The sequence below is a fragment of the Colossoma macropomum genome, unplaced genomic scaffold (assembly GCF_904425465.1).
Source record: "Colossoma macropomum unplaced genomic scaffold, Colossoma_macropomum, whole genome shotgun sequence".
Classification (NCBI taxonomy): Eukaryota; Metazoa; Chordata; class Actinopteri; order Characiformes; family Serrasalmidae; genus Colossoma; species Colossoma macropomum.
Genome location: NW_023494793.1, coordinates 9,691,514 through 9,709,926, shown reverse-complemented (window position 1 = coordinate 9,709,926; position 18,413 = coordinate 9,691,514). Strand labels below are relative to the sequence as shown.

Below are 18,413 nucleotides of genomic sequence, written 5' to 3'. Positions count from 1 at the left end.
TTATGTTGGCTGGCATTTTGTAAAAGCAATAAGCCACTTGAGGACATGCGTTACTGTGATTTTATCTCATGGCTTATTGCTTCAATAAAACAGCAATAATTATCACAAGACTAGCGATTCCAAACTTTTGTGTTTGAACCTCCCTGGACAAATATCATGTTTCGTTGCTTTTCTAAGTGAATATAAGTTAACACATCCTCTATAGAGAACACCTTTTATGGAATTTTAGTGCACAATTTCTATTTACTTGCTGAGTTTAACATATCAGAGAAAATAAAACAGAAAACAGAAAATGTACCGTAACTTTTGTACGTTTTATTTTTTTCCCTCCAATATGTTAAATTTATCAATAAAAACAGTAACTGAGGATTACAATGTGCAGCAGTGTTTCACTGTATAAAAGAAGCTCCATGCTGCCCTTATTGTTGGATGCATGACAATCTGTTTGAGTGTTTCGATATTGGCCTTAAAGGGTTAAACTATGTCTATGAAACTAGCTTTCAACCTGTGGATTTAACTTTGTAGTTTAAAAGAAACTGAAGTCATTTTAAGACAAACTGTTAACCACAGCGTGCTGTCACAGAGGAACTGGATGAATGAAAGCAGTCGAAAACAGGTACTGAGACAGGTACAGATCAGTGAAGTGAGAAAAACAGCCGCACACGTAACTGCCTGTAAGATGTTCCTGCTGAACAAAATAGGAGATAAATTGTAAAATAGTCAACATGCTCCGTCTTGCGAGGCTGTTCAGCGCTGTGTTTGGCAAAGTTTTGTTCCGGTGAAGTATTACACCATGCTTAATCAGCTCACCTCTATGGTGAAAGAAATGAGCTCTACAAATGAAGATGATGATGCAACTGTTGAAGCGTATAACAAAGACATGAAGGCCGCATGGATCTGGGAGCACATGCTCACTTGCATACATTCGCCGGCCACATCAATAGGCTAGTGGTCATTCTGTTGATGGAATGGAAATCGACTTGGATGTTTTCAGTACTTATAATTCAATACCAAAATAATACAAACCCCTTTTTTAATTTTGAAAATTATCATTTAATTCATTGAAGGAGCAAAGATGTCCAGCAGGTGAACTGCCCATGTGGAAAATTTAATTTGCCCCCCAGTTACACAAGCAAAACATTTACCAAATTTCGTGGATGAGATTGAGCTGACAGGTTTGAACGCAGTCAGCCCTGTTGATAGTTAACCTCATTCATATTGAAGTTTAGAGTCATGTGGTCGCCACAAAGTGTTTACAAGCACACCAGACCATGATTACAAGGAAAAAGAAAAGGTGTTAAAATATACAAGTCTGAAAACCTTTCTAGTTTCTGGTGCATCACCCAACCACAGTGAGTGGCATTATCTACAAACTGAAAGCCCTGGGAACGTTGGTGAATCTTCCCTGGAGTGGATGACCTGCCAAAATTTCCCGAAAAGCACAGCAGCAACTCATCCAGGAAGTCACAAACGTTCTATGAGAACGTTTAATTAACTACAGGACAATTCAGGTCTCAGCTAGTGTTCCAGTGGCCAGGGTTGATGACTCCACAGTAAGAAAGGGACTGTGCAAAAGTGGCAAGAGCAGAAAACGCTTCTAAAAAAAATAAAAATAAACATCAATGCTTGTCTCACATTTGCACAGTAAGGACAACTCATAAGCCTTTTGGAATAAAATTCTTCAAATATGCAGTGATTAAGAAAATCAGGGAGGGTGCAAATACCTTTTCTCAGCACTGTATATAGTGTACCTGTAATATAGATGAAGCTTATAAAGTGGCCAGTAAGGGGAAGTACAAGGTAGATGTTTCTAATAAAGTGGCCAGTGAGTGGTAGCACAAGGTAGGTGTTTCTAATAAAGTGGCCAGTGAGTGGAAGCACAAGGTAGGTGTTTCTAATAAAGTGGCCAGTGAGTGGTAGCACAAGGTAAGTGTTTCTAATAAAGTGGCCAGTGAGTGGTAGCACAAGGTAGGTGTTTCTAATAAAGTGGCCAGTGAGTGGTAGCACAAGGTAGGTGTTTCTAATAAAGTGGCCAGTGAGTGGAAGTACAAGGTAGGTGTTTCTAATTAAGTGACCAGTAAGGGGAAGTACAAGGTAGATGTTTCTAATAAAGTGGCCAGTGAGTGGAAGCACAAGGTAGGTGTTTCTAGTAAAGTGGCCAGTGAGTGGTAGTGCAAGGTAGGTGTTTCTGATAAAGTGGCCAGTGAGTGGAAGCACAAGGTTGGTGTTTCTGATAAAGTGGCCAGTCAGGGTACTTGAGTATCAGGTAAATAATTATTTGTAAGGGCATTAAATTCAACAGGTTCACAATCAACAGGAACTATTTACTATGAAAGTGTAAAGAATGATATAGGATCCCGTTAGAAATTGTGTTCTAGTCTTTCTTCAGTGACATCACATCTATTGGAGTTTCAGTATGGAAATATTCTGCTAACTGGACAAAACAGCCACCTAACTCAGCACTCCAGACCACAATCAGAGTGAATCAGCTCTAAATCTGGCTCTCTAAATAGGACATGTTTAAACAGGAAGTCGTACAGTCCGGCGGTTAAATACGCTGATTTTTTCAAAGGGGAACTTTCATGGGAAAACAAACGATTTAGAGTTTGATCTCTTCGCCCCCCTGCACTGGCCTCAAAGAGCGATGGATAATCCCCAGGATTAACCAGTGGGCAGGGGAATATTAATTCTAGAAAAAAAACGTTGTAATCCACGAGATTTGCCCGTCCCATGAGATTTGTCTCTCAGTTTCTCTCTTTCACGTGTTCTCTGGGCCCGGGCATGTTGTTCATTCATCACAAACATGTCCCTCTCTTTGTTTTCTTTTTTCTCTGTTCTGAATGAATTGAATTTGTTGTTACTGCATGTCTGGCATCTGGAGTGTATAATCTCACCCTGCGGTCGAGCTGCATGTGACTGGGCCTGAGTCTGGCGGAAAGACAGCTTCAACAGAAAGATCATTCACTCAGATAAAACCCAAAATAACACAGGCCATAAACAGCAGTGAACCCGCCCCCCCAGCCGCATGACTCTCATCATCCTGTTTTGCTCTTTTTTGACCTTTCGATCACATTAAACTCCCATTTAAGATCCACTGAATGAAGGAAAAGCTTTATTGTTTGTTTCTGCTTTCGTCATGTTCATATATGTTGTTAAACGCCAACTCTTTCAGTCTGTCTCATCAGATCTCCTCGTTTTGTTTCTTTCTTGTTCGCTCTTTCTTCTGCCATTTCACCGTCTTACTGCAGCTGGAACACGAAACAACACAACAGACTCAATGAACTGAAGGCCTGTCACAGTGTCACTTCCTAGAAGGTCACAGCCCTGTTACAAAGGCGAGAATTAAATTTGAGTCATTCAGGCACTGAGGAGCTGCACCAAAATAGAACTGCCTCTGTATGCGGTTACAAAACCTGGCCTCAGTGCGTGGCTGCCTCATCACTGCTGACTGATCCCTCGTTCATCATATGCTTTTATTAGTTTACATTCTTCCACCACTTTATCTGTAAGTAGGGTTCGTTTCATTCATCCATCCATCCATCCAGACACACACTGATACACCCATCCATCTATCCATCCATCCATCCATCTATCCATCCAGTCATTCCCTAAAACATCCATCCATCCAATCATCCCCTAATACGTCCACTCATCCACCTGTCCATCCATCCATCCGGACACACACTTATACACTCAACCATCCATCCAGACACACTGATACACCCATCCATCCAAACACTAACTAATACACCCACCCATCCATCCATCCATCCATCCATCCAACCAGACATACTGAAACACCCATCCATCCATCCATCCATCCATCCAGACACACTGATACACCCATCCATCCATCAATCCAGTCATCCTCTAATACATCCATCCATCCATCTAACCACCCAACCAACCATCCATTCATACATACACCCATCACTCATCCATCAATTAATTAATTCATCCATCCAATTGTCTACCTATCCATCAAGTGACCCAACCATCCTTACATTCATCTATCTATCACCTCTTTTATTCTTCCTTTTTTCTTTAATTGGTGCTAAAATTCTTTTCCTATGAAAATAAAACAGTTTTGAAATTCACCATATACACATGTATTCATACCCTACACATGCAAAAATCATTTATCTTAAAAATCTTATGAAAGAATGACAAGTTGCTCACTCACAGATAAACACATGTTGATCAAGCAGTCCAACACCCCCCACATCATTCCTTGCCTTGTTGTCCACTCCAGTCCTCCTGTCTTTCTTACCTGAAGCCCACAATGATGGCCAGGCTGGATGAGATGCTGAGCACAGTGAGAAGAGCCAGTATGATGATCAGTGTGTCTCTGTGAAGTCTGGCTGGTCTGAAGTCCAAGGTGGGCATAGGAGGCAACGTTGGGACCGGCCATGGGGTTGAAGCGGGTAATGGAATGACTACAAGAAAGAAAGAAACAGAGGCAGAAACATTAAAATACATGTGAAGTTAAAATGTCTAGAATTAAAAGGGAACGCCACCAATTTTTCAAAATTTCTACATGATGAAGCGGCTAATATGTAAACAAAGTCGTTCAGAGTGGTTCGGTATGAAATACTCCATTCTGAAGAAACTTGCCGAGTCAGAATGTTCTCAGTGGTGGTGATAGGAACCAGACGTCCGAAGAGCTCCCTTACAGTAAGTTATTAAATGAAATGGTTAGATATACACTGTGTAATGCTTGACACATTGTTTTATGGTTGTTTCATGATAAAATTTTGGCCTAAAATCTGTTTTAATCTATTTATTCTAAACCATTCACAGTGGAAGGTACATGCAGGGTGTTGTAAAGCAAAATAGTCCCAAAAAAAAACTTACTTTTTCAGATTTATCACCATTTTACCATCATCAACATCACAGACATGCATAGGTTCACTGGTGTTTTTGGATAGTAAATAAAATGGCTATATTTGTGTTATAGACATGGCGAACCCTGGTTCCCATCACCACCACTGTAAAGAAACCTGTGTCAGTAAGTTTCTCTTCAGTGAATCATTTCACACCAAAAAAATCTGAATGACTCTGTTCACATGTCAAGAACTGAAGTATTCAGAAACCTTTGGAAAAAAGTGGTGGAATTCACCCTTTAAATTGATGTTCCCATTGCTGCAAATGCAGTGAATTAGCCAAAATATGTTTGCCTCTTTAGTTTTCAATGGACTTATGAGGCTAATGTTGCTAACAAGCTCATGCTTTAGGCTTCAGAATGACTGCTATCACGGTTTAGCTATGCTAATGTTCATTTATAATAGAGTGTCATACAGTGTCAGAAACCACATAAGCAAGTCTATTAGAGATTATTTACCAGATATTTACCAGTTTGAGGCAGGTATGTGATGATTTAGGTTTGCAATAAGAGCCATGCTAAGTACACTGTTTTTATTATCTTATTAGCTCTAGTGCAAAACTAAAGGGGCAAATTAAAGACCACCAAATGTCTCATCTACGTTTGGTGTAAGGGGAACTGTGTAAATGATTTTTTTTTTTTGCCAAACTTTAAACAAGTAGAAAAGGAATGACATTTTTTTCTGCATAAATAAAGGTGTTTCTCACCAGTCAGTATGAAGTACATGCGAGAAAGCTCAGTGCCGTGTTTGTCCACCAGGAGGCAGCGGTACACTCCCTGCTCACCCACACTCAGCTGGTTCAGGACGATTTTAGAGTCCTCAGTCACCACCATGACCTCAAACCCATCCTCAGCTGAAAACTTACAGTGAATAAAACACATACAGGTGAAAATACTGGCTCAATCCCACTTCTTATTTTTACCCCTGCCCCTTGCCTCTGAGTGCCACCCTAACCCCTTGGAACTGAGTTACGACGGGTAGTGGCTGGAATCTTCCACTATGAAATGGAACAACCCTCAATTAACAAAGAGCATTACTTAACAGCTACTAGCGCTGCTCTGTAGGCGACCCTGCCAGCCTGCAGTGACAGCAGAGGAGGGTTCAGCAACCTCACTGCTGGGCCTTAGTTACATTTGGGACATCATATGACTTCAAAGAAGGGGATGTGATAATTATATATTATCACCCACCCCTCATTTTTTAGTGATATGAAGCTGAAGTCAGCTGTTCTTCAGCTTCTTGCTCGAATTTTCCCGTTCCACCTTAAATAATGCTTAAGTTATGATGCCTGAGGCTCCAGAATGTAACTGCTGCACCATTTAAGGTGGAATGGGAAAGTTAGCTAGCTAACGCTACCGAAACATCAGCATATTACTAGCGATTTTTATGCTTGTTATGAAGAAAAAGACCACAAAACATTGAAACAACATTAAACTAAGATAATATAGTGGTTATTATAATTTTTAACGGAGAAAATGCTCGCAAATGTGGGTTTCTCTGGTCACTTGTGCTGCCATCTTGCTGGTTTTTCTGTTTTTTCTCATAACACTCTGTTTGGTATGGAGCCCCTTAGTTTGGAGTGTGTTTCTGTAAAACCTCCGTTTGGAGGGCCGTGTAGCCCTAAAACTTCACCCTCTATCTCAACAAAAATCGGGACACCCTACCCCTAGACATGAACGTGCAAAACGGAGGGCCCGAGGGCTGAGTGGTAGGGGTGAGGGGTGAAATGGGATTGGGACTAAATGTCCAGCAGTTTATAGACACCTGCTCATCCAGAGTTCTTGAAATCAGTAGTATTAACAGGGAGTTTGTCCTCCTTTGCTGCAGTAACAGGCTCTACTATTCTGGGAAGGCTTTACATTAGACGTTGGAATATTGCTGTGAGGATTTGATTGCATTCAGCCACAAGAGCATTGGTGAGGTCAGATAATGATGTTGGGTGATTAGGGTGTGGCTCTGAACTGAGTTCATTAATTAGAAGGACTGTCTAGATACTTTTGGACATACCTGCTCTGAAATATATCTGTTCTTACATTAATTTACTTTTGGAATGATGAGCTTATATTTAAACTGTACATGTATGTGTGCATATGATCTTCCCTGCTGAAAACAGATCATTAGAAAATGGATGGTTTTGCTTTTTAAATGGGAATTGGCTAAATGGTTACTATTATAGACCCCTAGCTGCCGGTAGGACACCTTTAGACCCCATTAGGAAACCATCAGATGTGTCTGGAATCTGTCCTAGAACACCTGTTAAACCTTTACAGTCCTTTACACTGTGATATCACCCCAGAAACCTCAGAGCGCCATTAGAGACTATTGGCCATAATTAGAAACCAACTGGAAATTTTAATGGTTCCTGGAAATTTTAATGGTTCCTATGATTTTTTTCAGCAGGGTTTCTATGTCTAAAATACATAAATGTGATGTACATATATATATATATATATATATATATATATATATATATATATATAAACCCTTTTCAAAAAGGTTCTATATGGAACCATATACAAAACATTCTCCATCAATCTGAAGAACCATTTCATGATGCAAACAACCCTTTAAGCATGCAAATGATTCTTTGAGTGTTCTTGGTTCTTTGTAGAACCATTGTCTCTACTAAAGAACCCTTGAAGAACCATCTTTTATAGCTGTAGCCTACAGCTTTATGTATAAGTTGTGTGTATGTACATTTCTTGCTTCCTGTTTCCAGAAGTAGTGATATTCAGCCTGTCCGACTATCAGACTGTGCCAGGAGAGAAAACAATCCAACACCACCTGCCCACCTTCCTCCCCCTCCAACCGGTGCACTGACAGAGAGAGAGAGAGAGAGAGATTGATATTCAGTGTAGCCTTGGAGGCCTAAATTAAATTCATGTGGGTGAATGTGTGTGTGTGTGTGTGTGTGTGTGTGTGTGTGTGTGTGTGTGTGTGTGTGTGTGTGTGTTTGTGTGTGTATTACCTCCACAGTGGCGTGTGGGTGTTGCTGACAGACATGTGAACAACCCGTACTGACAGGTAGAGCAGTTCATTACACTCTGAAACAGCAAACCTGTCACACGCACACAGAGATTAACCAACTAAAAATGTAAATCTGTAATTAATGAAGTCACTGAATACTTTTAATAGACATCCATTGAGGAGGAAAGCTCCTGAAAGTGACAGTAGTAAAGGAAACTTACCACATTTATTAGGACACAGGCCTGAAAAGAAGAAAAAAAGCATAATAAACAACACTTGTAAACACATACAGAGGTACTGCTGATTAAAAACAGATATTTTTGCTTTTTTCATGCTTTTTTCCAATTCCATTTCTGACCTTCAGCGACAAAACGCTCTAAATGCTTCCTCAGTATTCTTCTGCCTTTCTCCACGATCTTTATCATATCCCACTGGATGGGGTCTGTGTAGAGAGTTCACAGGGTTATCAGACTGACCCCACACATGAACCTTAACACAAACACTGCCATTCAAAGTGTGGAAACACTGATTTCAGTCATATTAATAACTTGTTGCTCTATTAAAAAATAGCTTACATTGGAATGCAAAAGTTTGGTCCCTGTTTTGTGGATTTTCTAAATGAAAATAAATTAACACATCCCCGGCTGTTAAATTATATTTATTTGCTGAGTTTAAATTATTGGAAAACATGTAAAATTACAGTATATAAAAATATGTAAAATATATATTTTTTCACAGGCCACATTTTACATTTTATTTTTTTCCCCCAAAATTCAGCAAATAAGCAGTAATTGTGCATTAAAAATGCATGAGTGGGTTCTCTGTGGAGGCTGTATTCACTTATATTCACTTAGAAAGTCAAAAAAGAATGTCTTATCCAGGAGCGCCCAAACGTTTGCATACGACTGTATAAAGTGTACATTGAAATATTGTAAACAAGACACTGTAAGACATTTTAGGTTCCTTATTTAACATTTCAAGTTTGGACAACAAAACTATCAGATTATCATTTTTAGTCGATTTTTAGTCATTTTAATTTCATCATCATGCCTTTTATTCTGCATTAATTGTAGTACTGCTCTTTTTTCCATAAGTCTTAATTAGAGACAAAGGGGTTCAAATCTTGAAATGTCCAGCTTAAAGTTGTCCAGTCAGGATTTTTTTTCTTAGTGGTATCTACGTTTGATACAGCCAAGTGAGCTCTCCCATTGGCTGGGTCTTCAGGAGTAACTGCTTAACCTAATTAAAAAGTGACAATGGAAACAAGCAAACTGCTTCATACAAGGTAAGATACATATTAATTTACTGCTTCTACTGAATAAAAAGTATGAACGTTAAGCTTACATGTCTGTGTTTAATCTGGATTGACTCTGAATGTTAGTGTGCTCAGCTGTTAGCTTAGCGCTAACATATTATTAGAAATCCATTAGGCATGCTAGCACACATCAGCTCATTCTTTGGAAATGTATGGCCTGAACTGAAGTCCTAGCTTTTTAGCCACCGTGTCCACTGCTGTTGATTATGCTGGACACATCTGGACACAAGTTTCCACATTTAATTGCACTGAATGAGTATCATTTTACACAAGTATCTGCAACAAGATTTGGTTTTATTAGACGAAACAGTGATTGCAAACTTTTGAGGAGTACAATATGGTCAATGTGAAAAAAAATCTATTTTTTATTTTAATTTGTCTCATTTGAACACAACAACTGTCATTTACATTGTGTGAAAACTTCATGATGAATGGACCAACAGAAATGCTTCAGAATTGCTTGGAAGAAAATCTCTTTACATTAACTTGCATTAAAAGTAGAGATTGTTTTTGTCTTTTCCTGTAAAGTCGCCATTTTGGAGATACTATTTTTTCTTTGTCAAGTTCATACATTATGGTTTTGCTCACATACTGAGCCCTTCGGTTGATTAAGGCTGTCTGATCTGAAATTATGATGTTATACAGTCATACTCTTAGTAACGGCTGCAGTGAAGCAGCACACTGTAACCTGATTAGCCTGATTAGAACAGTAGTGTAATCAGCTGAAGGCCGCAGTGTTCCTCACCCGTCCTGTGCTCCTGCCAGTGCCTCCGGAACTCACTCTGGTACTCCGTTCGTGCCTGGTACAGTGTTGTGGGGTCTGCAACAACCAACATTTCCCTTTTCAGTGAGGAACCAAAAGGTGGTCACGGTCACTTTTCATTCTTTAACATGGAATAGTGAAGTCACCGCACAGTTAATATCCTAAACACATGCTGTTCTATGCTTTACATAAAGCTTTCTTTTAAAAAAGGTTGAAATTAAATCCTAGGAACATTTCATTTCTATAAAAATGACAATGTGTTTCATATCAGTATCCCACTGTCATCTACCAGGACTGGGATAAACAGCATCTGATTACTTGAACTGAATTGAATTAAAAGCAGTCAGATCTGGCATATTTTCCTCTTGGGCTTCTGGATATGGACAGTTATGGTATTGCCGTGCTTCAAATGATGCTGTACTTTAAAACAACTTTTTTACTTTTTGTTTTACTTTACGTTAAAACAACAAACATTGTGTATTAAACATTTGTAGACACAAAATCACAGTTGCTTCATGTGCTCCTGAGTGGTGCAGTGGACTAAGCCGTCACCCCAACAGGAGGTTGCGAGTTTGAGCCCTAGTGATGCCATAGCCATCCATAAGTTCGTACCCAAGAGGAAAAATGTCTAGCAGGATTGTGTGATGGAAAGAGTCCTGGCTAGTGGAGAAGTTGAGTATTAAAAAACACGCTCATTTTATTTACCAAACTGACACACAGAACTAAAAACTAAGAACTTTTGACTCAACTGAGAAGTTTGCGCTGTGTGAACTCTGGTATCCTCAAGTTGAGTCAACTCAAGAATCAGTTACTGTATCATTTTGAGCTGAGCAGGCTCTCATTTCTAACAGTGAAGTTTTGTGGAGGTGAAAATAAGAACACATCCCTCTACAGGGATAAACTTCTATGCACATGCATCGGCATATGTCTACAAATTTAGTGCACAGTTTCTATTTATTTGCTGAGTTCAATATTATGTTAAACTCAGCAAATAAATAGAAGGTGCCATAACTTTTGCACAGGGCACATTTCATGTTTTATTTTTCTCCTAATATGTTAAATCCAGTAAATAAACAGTAATTGTGCAGTAAAATGTGTACAGGATATTTATTTTTACTTTAATAATACATGTAATTGGACAGAGGGGCACCCAAACCATTGCACACGACTGTGTAACATTAAAAGAGACCCTTTTGAACTTTACAGAACTTTTACGTAATGTCAACGTTCTACACCAGTAAAAGTTTTCCTCAAGCTGTGTGCCCAATCCAAGAAACATTTAAGAATGTACAATAATTTCTAGGAATCTCAGAAGAATTATAGATGAATACATAACTGTATTATAATTATTTACGATATATTAAAGTCTTTCTAGTTAAATTCTGCATCAGGCTATTCCGGTTCTAAAAGGTTATTCTAGATACTGCAGATAGGCTACAAAAGACATAATTCACGTAGGACATCAGCACACCGATCACCCCACGCAGCTCCGTGCTGGTGTCCTGGTAGGCGGTGTAGGCATGCTCAATGATGCCCTTTAAATCCATCTGATCTTGGACTGTGACTCCTTTAGCGCTGGCCAGGAAATCTTCATGCATGTAGCGGATTGTGCGGTCGCACTGCAGACAGGACATCACGCTGGTGACCACACATACCAGTAAGAGAGGAATAAGAGAGAGCGGAGCGAGAGCCATCTAGAAAACAGCGCAGCCCTCGCGGAACATGCCTGTGTCATACCACTAGAACAAAGAGAACGTTTGTGATGTCACAGTGCATTTGATATTAAATGATTATAAAGTTTTCAGTCATTCTGTCTGTCTATCTGTTCATCGAATACATATATAGACAGACAGACAAACAGACAGACAGATAGATAGATAAATGTACTGGTGTACAGACAGACAGGGACAAAGAGAACATTTGGGATGTTACAATAGATCATAAGGTTTTCAATCATTCAGTTCATTAAACAGACAGATAGACAGACAGACAGACAGATAAAAAGATAGACAGACAGATAGATAGATAGATAGATAGATAGATAGATAGATAGATAAACGGACAGACAGACAGATTCATTGACAGATAGATAGATAGATAGATAGATAGATAGATAGATAGACAGACAGACAGACAGACAGACAGACAGAAAGACAGATGCTTTGACAAATAGATAGATAGATAGATAGATAGATAGATAGATAGATAGATAGATAGATAGATAGGCAAACAGACAGACAGACAGATATAAGGCAGACAGACAAACAGACCAGTAGATAGATAGATAGATAGATAGATAGATTGATAGATAGATAGATAGATAGACAAATAGACAGACAGACAGATGCATTGACAAGTAGATAGATAGATAGGTAGATAGATAGATAGATAGACAAACAGACAGACAGACAGACAGACAGATATAAGGCAGACAGACAAACAGACCAGTAGACAGATGCATAGATAGATAGATAGATAGATAGATAGACAGACAGACAGACAGACAGACAGACAGACAGAAAGACAGATGCTTTGACAAATAGATAGATAGATAGATAGATAGATAGATAGATAGATAGATAGATAGATAGGCAAACAGACAGACAGACAGATATAAGGCAGACAGACAAACAGACCAGTAGATAGATAGATAGATAGATAGATAGATAGATAGATTGATAGATAGATAGATAGATAGACAAATAGACAGACAGACAGATGCATTGACAAGTAGATAGATAGATAGGTAGATAGATAGATAGATAGACAAACAGACAGACAGACAGACAGACAGATATAAGGCAGACAGACAAACAGACCAGTAGACAGATGCATAGATAGATAGATAGATAGATAGATAGATAGATAGCCAGGATAGACGGACAGACATACAGACATACAGTCAGACATATGACAGACAGACAGATAGATAGGTAGATAGATAGATAGATAGATAGATAGATAGATAGATAGATAGATAGATAGAAAACCAGCATCATTCAGCAATCATTTTTGTAAGAAACATTAATAATAATGTTTCACTGTTCGTAACAACATTTACTCTAACTGCTGCCAGTCTCTTAACCAGGTGATGAGTAAGTGCTGGCCAGTCTGCTGTGATGTATGCGCGAGCTGAATGTAATGAACAATGACTGTGCAGTTGAGCCCAAAATACTCTTCATTGTGTTTCTGTCTCTGACACAGTAATGTGCTGCATTTGTTCCTCTGACTTCACAGGACTTCAGCTGATTTAGGAGATGACCTCAGCGGTTTGCCCACGTCTGCTGTAATGTTACTCTCCCTGCTGTGAAGCAGCGTTTGAAACCAGCAGACCCAGCTAGGTGTGGTGCAGAGAGAAGATTTTAGAGCCACTGTGTCTGTGGTAAAGGTCATGGCGCAGTGGGCTGGGGTACGAATGAATATGAGGGGATTTCAGCAGCGTTTAGCTGGTATGACTTCAGCGCAGTGAAAGCCCACTCAGCGGTTAACCATGCTGTTAGCCCACTGTAGGCCCACGGTCTGCACATACCGCAGAGAGAGCTCTGCTTCATTTCACCCCTTTCTACCTCTTGACGCATTATATTCGGTTTACATTCCATTTTATATATATATATATATATTTTATATATATATATATATATATATATATATATATATATATATATATATATATATATATATATATATATATGTAGTATAATTTATAGACAATTGTAACTTGTAGAGTGTATATTTATTATATTATGTTTTATTCAAACTTTTCAGAACCCCAGAAAGTTAATAAAGGCTAAATAATATACTGTAGTAATCCATCCAATTATTTACATATTTATTAATAATTAATAATGTAATCTAATTCTGTATATTAACTTTATTAGAACCTTATTCTTGATGTTTCACAGCTTTCCCAGTCATTTCAGAAACACCTACTCTAATTTCTAATGAATGAATTTATTTTTGTTTACAGCATCCTACTAATTATTTAAAGAAGCTGCACAAGACTAGCATAATAGTATCATTGAATACATGTGTTTGCAGCCAAAGTTGTTTTTTAGAATATTATATTTTTATGTGCAGTGTGTACATTTAGCTACATGCTGTAATGCTATGACATAATATATCTGCTCTTTCATGATTTACTCATATTGGATTAAGGCTAATTAAAGTAACCAGTTACATTAGGGGTGTATTCAGTGTTTTTTACTGAACACTTTAAACAGTCATGCTGCCTGTGGTGGCTGCAGTGAAGCAATACATGACTCATTCAGGGCCTCTGGTTGGCTGTTAATTTTTTCAGATGGGATTTATGTATTCCTCCTACACAGATTGATATCAGGCCTGTCCATTCAAGTTTATTAAGTGGACATTTTAAGTAAAATTTGATTAGTTCAAAGGTGCCGTCACTGTATTCCAGCCAGTCAAATTATTACGCACTTCACCAAGTTCTTCTGTAGGCCTTCCAATTACTGTGCAGCAACCGCTGCTATCTGTCACAGCCACAAGCTCATTTATGTGGTTTCTGATGTTCATAAGTGAATCTATTTGAGAGATTTAACAGCTCAACTAAGTTTAGGCGAGTGTGATGATTCAGACATGCACCAGTTTGCATGGTGCTAATTGCTAGTAAAAACTCCATTAACTTTTAGCTACGTTAGCCTTGTGGCACCATATGTAAATCTGATTTACAGCCATATAGGCACGTATATCATAAAGGGTCAGGCATATATTTCAAAATATATACATATGTGTTGTCTACATATATGTAAGTATAAAATATTGGACATATATGCCTGATATATGGATCATACATATCGCTGCTGTCGGAACAAAACCTTGTATCTCCATTTTTGTCGTTTTTCAGATTTTGACATAGTTTGAAAGTGCCTGTTGCCCTTTACATTGTATGTAAATTTGATGATGAATGGACCAAAAGAAACAGCCCAAAATTACTTTAAAAAAAGTTTGGTTTCATTGACTTACATTAAAAGTAAAGTGTGTCTTTTCTTTCTACTGTAAAGTCATCATTTTGGAGGTATGAGGCTTTCTTCCCACAACAGCGATATATATGTCTGATAGGTGGGTGAACACATCCCAGTTCTGTTGTAATTCTTACTATGTTATCTGTTTGCTTTTAAATTTGAAACTATTTATTGTCAAAGAACAATATTTTCATTTATTTCGCATTTTAGTGATTTTATTGCTTAGCTTACAATGTGCTTTCAAACTAATTCTCATTTTATTATGAAGAATATGAAAGAAACAAAGAAAATGCATAAAAAACCCTTATATTATATAACATGATGCATATGAGTCACGTATGTTATCCATATATAAAATAATATTCTTATTATATATTTTTAAATATGTATTTAACCCAGAGATAGGAGAGAGGATTGCAGCTCATTATCTGAGAAGTGTCACACCATATTCGGTGCAATTACTGGACCCCACCCTCTCCACAGAGATGAACACAAACAGACTCCTTATCAGCGAAGGGCCACACCTTGCATCGTAAAACTGAAACCATAAACCTACTCATTTGGAGAGTCACTGTGAGACTCCTGACTCAGGCTGTTAGACTGGGTGGATGGGACTATATATGCCACTCTGCCCGGAGGTGTGATGGGATACGACGCGGTTGTTAGGAATGACCCAACCCCAGGTGTGGTCCAAATGACCACTTGTTCAAGTAGAAACACAGTGACAGTCACACAGAGAAGAAAGTGTTGCGTTGAATTTGCTTAATATTAAATACGTAATTTCCATTGTCAGGATAAAACCTTCCAGATAGGAAGCATCCATTAGTCCACTGGCTTGATAAGGCTGATGGAATTGTTTATACGCCTCACTACTGGACTGAGAATAGTCCACCAACCTAAATTGTCAAGCCAACAGTGTCCTGTGACCACTGATGAAGGAGTAGAGGATGGCCATCACAAACTGTGCAGCAGCAGACGAGCTACTGTCTCTGACTTAATATCTACAAGGTGGACCAACAAAGTAGAAGTGTCTAGTGGAGTGGACAGTCACCACGTCAGAGTCACTGCAGTGCTGAGAATGACCCACCACCCAAATAATACCTGCTCTGTGGTGGTCCTGATAACGAAAGACCAGTAAAAGGGGGAAAACAACGTGTGCAGAGAAACAGATGGACTACAGTCTTTAATTGTAGAACTATGGATAAAGTGGGCATTGCATGTAGATACAAGGTAGGTGTACCAAAAAAGGGGTTAGTGAGTGTATATTTGGAGCCCAGTGTCCAAACTAAACATGGTGAAGCAACGTTTAGCTATTATTCTGCAAACAACTGGAACAAATGGTAACACTTTCTATGAATGTCACATTTTCAAGCATCTATAAACACATACAGAACATGTTATAATGCATTCAAAAGGCATTATAAATATGGTTATAAAATAAATTACACTGAATTACACTTTATAGCCACGTTTATTATACATTATGAATTGGTAACATAATGCATTATAAGTAGTGTTAATAACATGTTATATTGTCAGTGCCGAAGAAGTCAGTCCCAGCTTGGAGAGTTCAAAGATTTATCCGCTGGGATTGCCAACATTTTATTTCTCACCACTGGTGCTGTTAGGGCGGCGTCTTCAGGGCTTCAGTCCTGAATATTCAGATGCTCCAAACTGGTTGTCCAGCCTAGAATTATTGCTACAATGTGCTTTTCTTCAGCAGCGCTCTCACTTTAAATGTTACATCACAGCAAACCAAGTACCCATCAGCCCCTCCCCTGAACCCCCTCTGACATCACATTGAGCGTGAAGTCACTGCGGAGTGAAGGCCTGGAGAGGGAGAGGCGAGATAGTAGAGTGCTGTCATTGTAATTTGTTCCTTCACTGGTTTTAATGTCAAACACTAGAAACCTTCACTCTGTAACAGCACTACACTACAGTAATGCTAATTTCTGCTAGCATTCTACTGGATATGCAGTGTTAAGTTGGTGCCAAGCTAACGGTGGTGTACATTGACTTTCCGACACTGAGTAAAACACCATTGATAGCAACTCTAGTTTAAAACCTAACATTTAGATAGATAGATCACTTCATTAGTCCCAGAGGGAAATTCTTCAATCTGAAGCCTGTAATGTGCTTCAGTAATCCTTCAGTAAATACTTCAACTTGAAGTTTCACTCTTAATACTGGAGGAGGCTTTAGTACAGTATGCCTAACTCTACTTAGAGCGGACAAATACAACTTACGAGCTCTTATAATTTGCATTGAATAGTACTTATAATGCATTATATTAACAATTCATAATGCCTAATGAGCATATCTATAACTTTTAATGCAGTTTTATAAATATAGCCATGTTTATGATGCCTTATGAATGCTTTATAACACATAATGTATGTGTTCATAGGTTTTTATAGACATAACATTTATAGAAAGTGTTACAGAACAAACTGTCAGACAGTCTCAGACGTGTCCCAAATGTAGTAATTTTTAAATCCAGGTTAGAAACATTTCTCTTTTCGTGCTCCTATGATTGAACTCTAGAACTTGCACTCTATTCTTGCTGCACTTTACTCTTAATAAGCTAATTTTTATAACCCTCATTTGATTTCATTCCCTTTTATGTTTTTATTCTACTTTATGTACTTTGTACTTTCTATCTTTCATTCTTCCTTTTTTATTTTATTGTTTTATTTTTTCTTTATTTTTTCTTTGCTATTATGAGCTTTTTCTGTTTTCCTTTGTGCAGGAAATGTGCTACATAAATAAACTTGTCTTGCCTTGCCTAAATAACTCTCTATTGCATGAACATATTATTTCAAAATAATTTTTAAAATTGTATGTGTTTTTATTATATAAAATTGCTTACATAATGAACATATTTGGAAAAAAAATCTTTAAATGGGGGTAATTGTTAAATTGTTGGCATATGCAATCATGGAACCATGAAATCAATTTTTACTGAAAACACAATTAAACAAATTCACCTTACACGTAACTTGGTATTACATACTGTGTATACAGTTATTTGCCAGCTGTAAAGCGTCGACATACAATTTGGGTGGGATGTCGCAATTCTTTCTATTAAAACTATTATTTCCAGTGGTGTAATTTCTAATCCAGATAATATGTTACAGCTAAAATGTCTGAAATTACAAAATATAAATAAAAATAATATTTTTTTTTCCTTTTAAATGTAAAAAGTCTTAGAGTAGTCTGGTGCTATATAACTCAATTACAGTCCAATAGGTTGAATATACACAGATCACTTTGATATTCACATATAGTTGCCCTATGGCAACAAATTCATTTTACCATTTTGCAAAAAACATATCACATCTTAACTGGTTTTAATGAAGAAAAGTAAAAGCTAACATACCCCAGACAGTATTTCAAATTTTTCTTGAAGAAATTTGGATAAACATTGAACAATTTGTCAATTTCGGGGCCCCTATAGGTCAACACCTTCTCAGTGTCAAGTGTCCATGGAAAAAGGTAGTGCAAAC

General features: G+C 38.0%; 1 protein-coding gene across 1 annotated transcript; it reads right to left on the bottom strand.

Annotated features, from left to right (window-relative positions):
• Nucleotides 1-3,083: 3,083 nt before the first annotated feature.
• Nucleotides 3,084-16,675, bottom strand: LOC118812878 (izumo sperm-egg fusion protein 1). The gene is made up of 10 exons (XM_036577989.1): nucleotides 16,521-16,675; nucleotides 11,400-11,566; nucleotides 9,911-9,985; nucleotides 8,209-8,292; nucleotides 8,072-8,092; nucleotides 7,852-7,941; nucleotides 7,581-7,699; nucleotides 5,590-5,743; nucleotides 4,271-4,436; nucleotides 3,084-3,248 (listed from the first exon to the last, which is right to left on the bottom strand). The coding sequence occupies exons 2-10, from the start codon at nucleotides 11,560-11,562 to the stop codon at nucleotides 3,182-3,184; spliced, it is 939 nt and encodes a 312-aa protein (XP_036433882.1). The 5' UTR covers nucleotides 11,563-11,566; nucleotides 16,521-16,675; the 3' UTR covers nucleotides 3,084-3,181.
• Nucleotides 16,676-18,413: the final 1,738 nt, after the last annotated feature.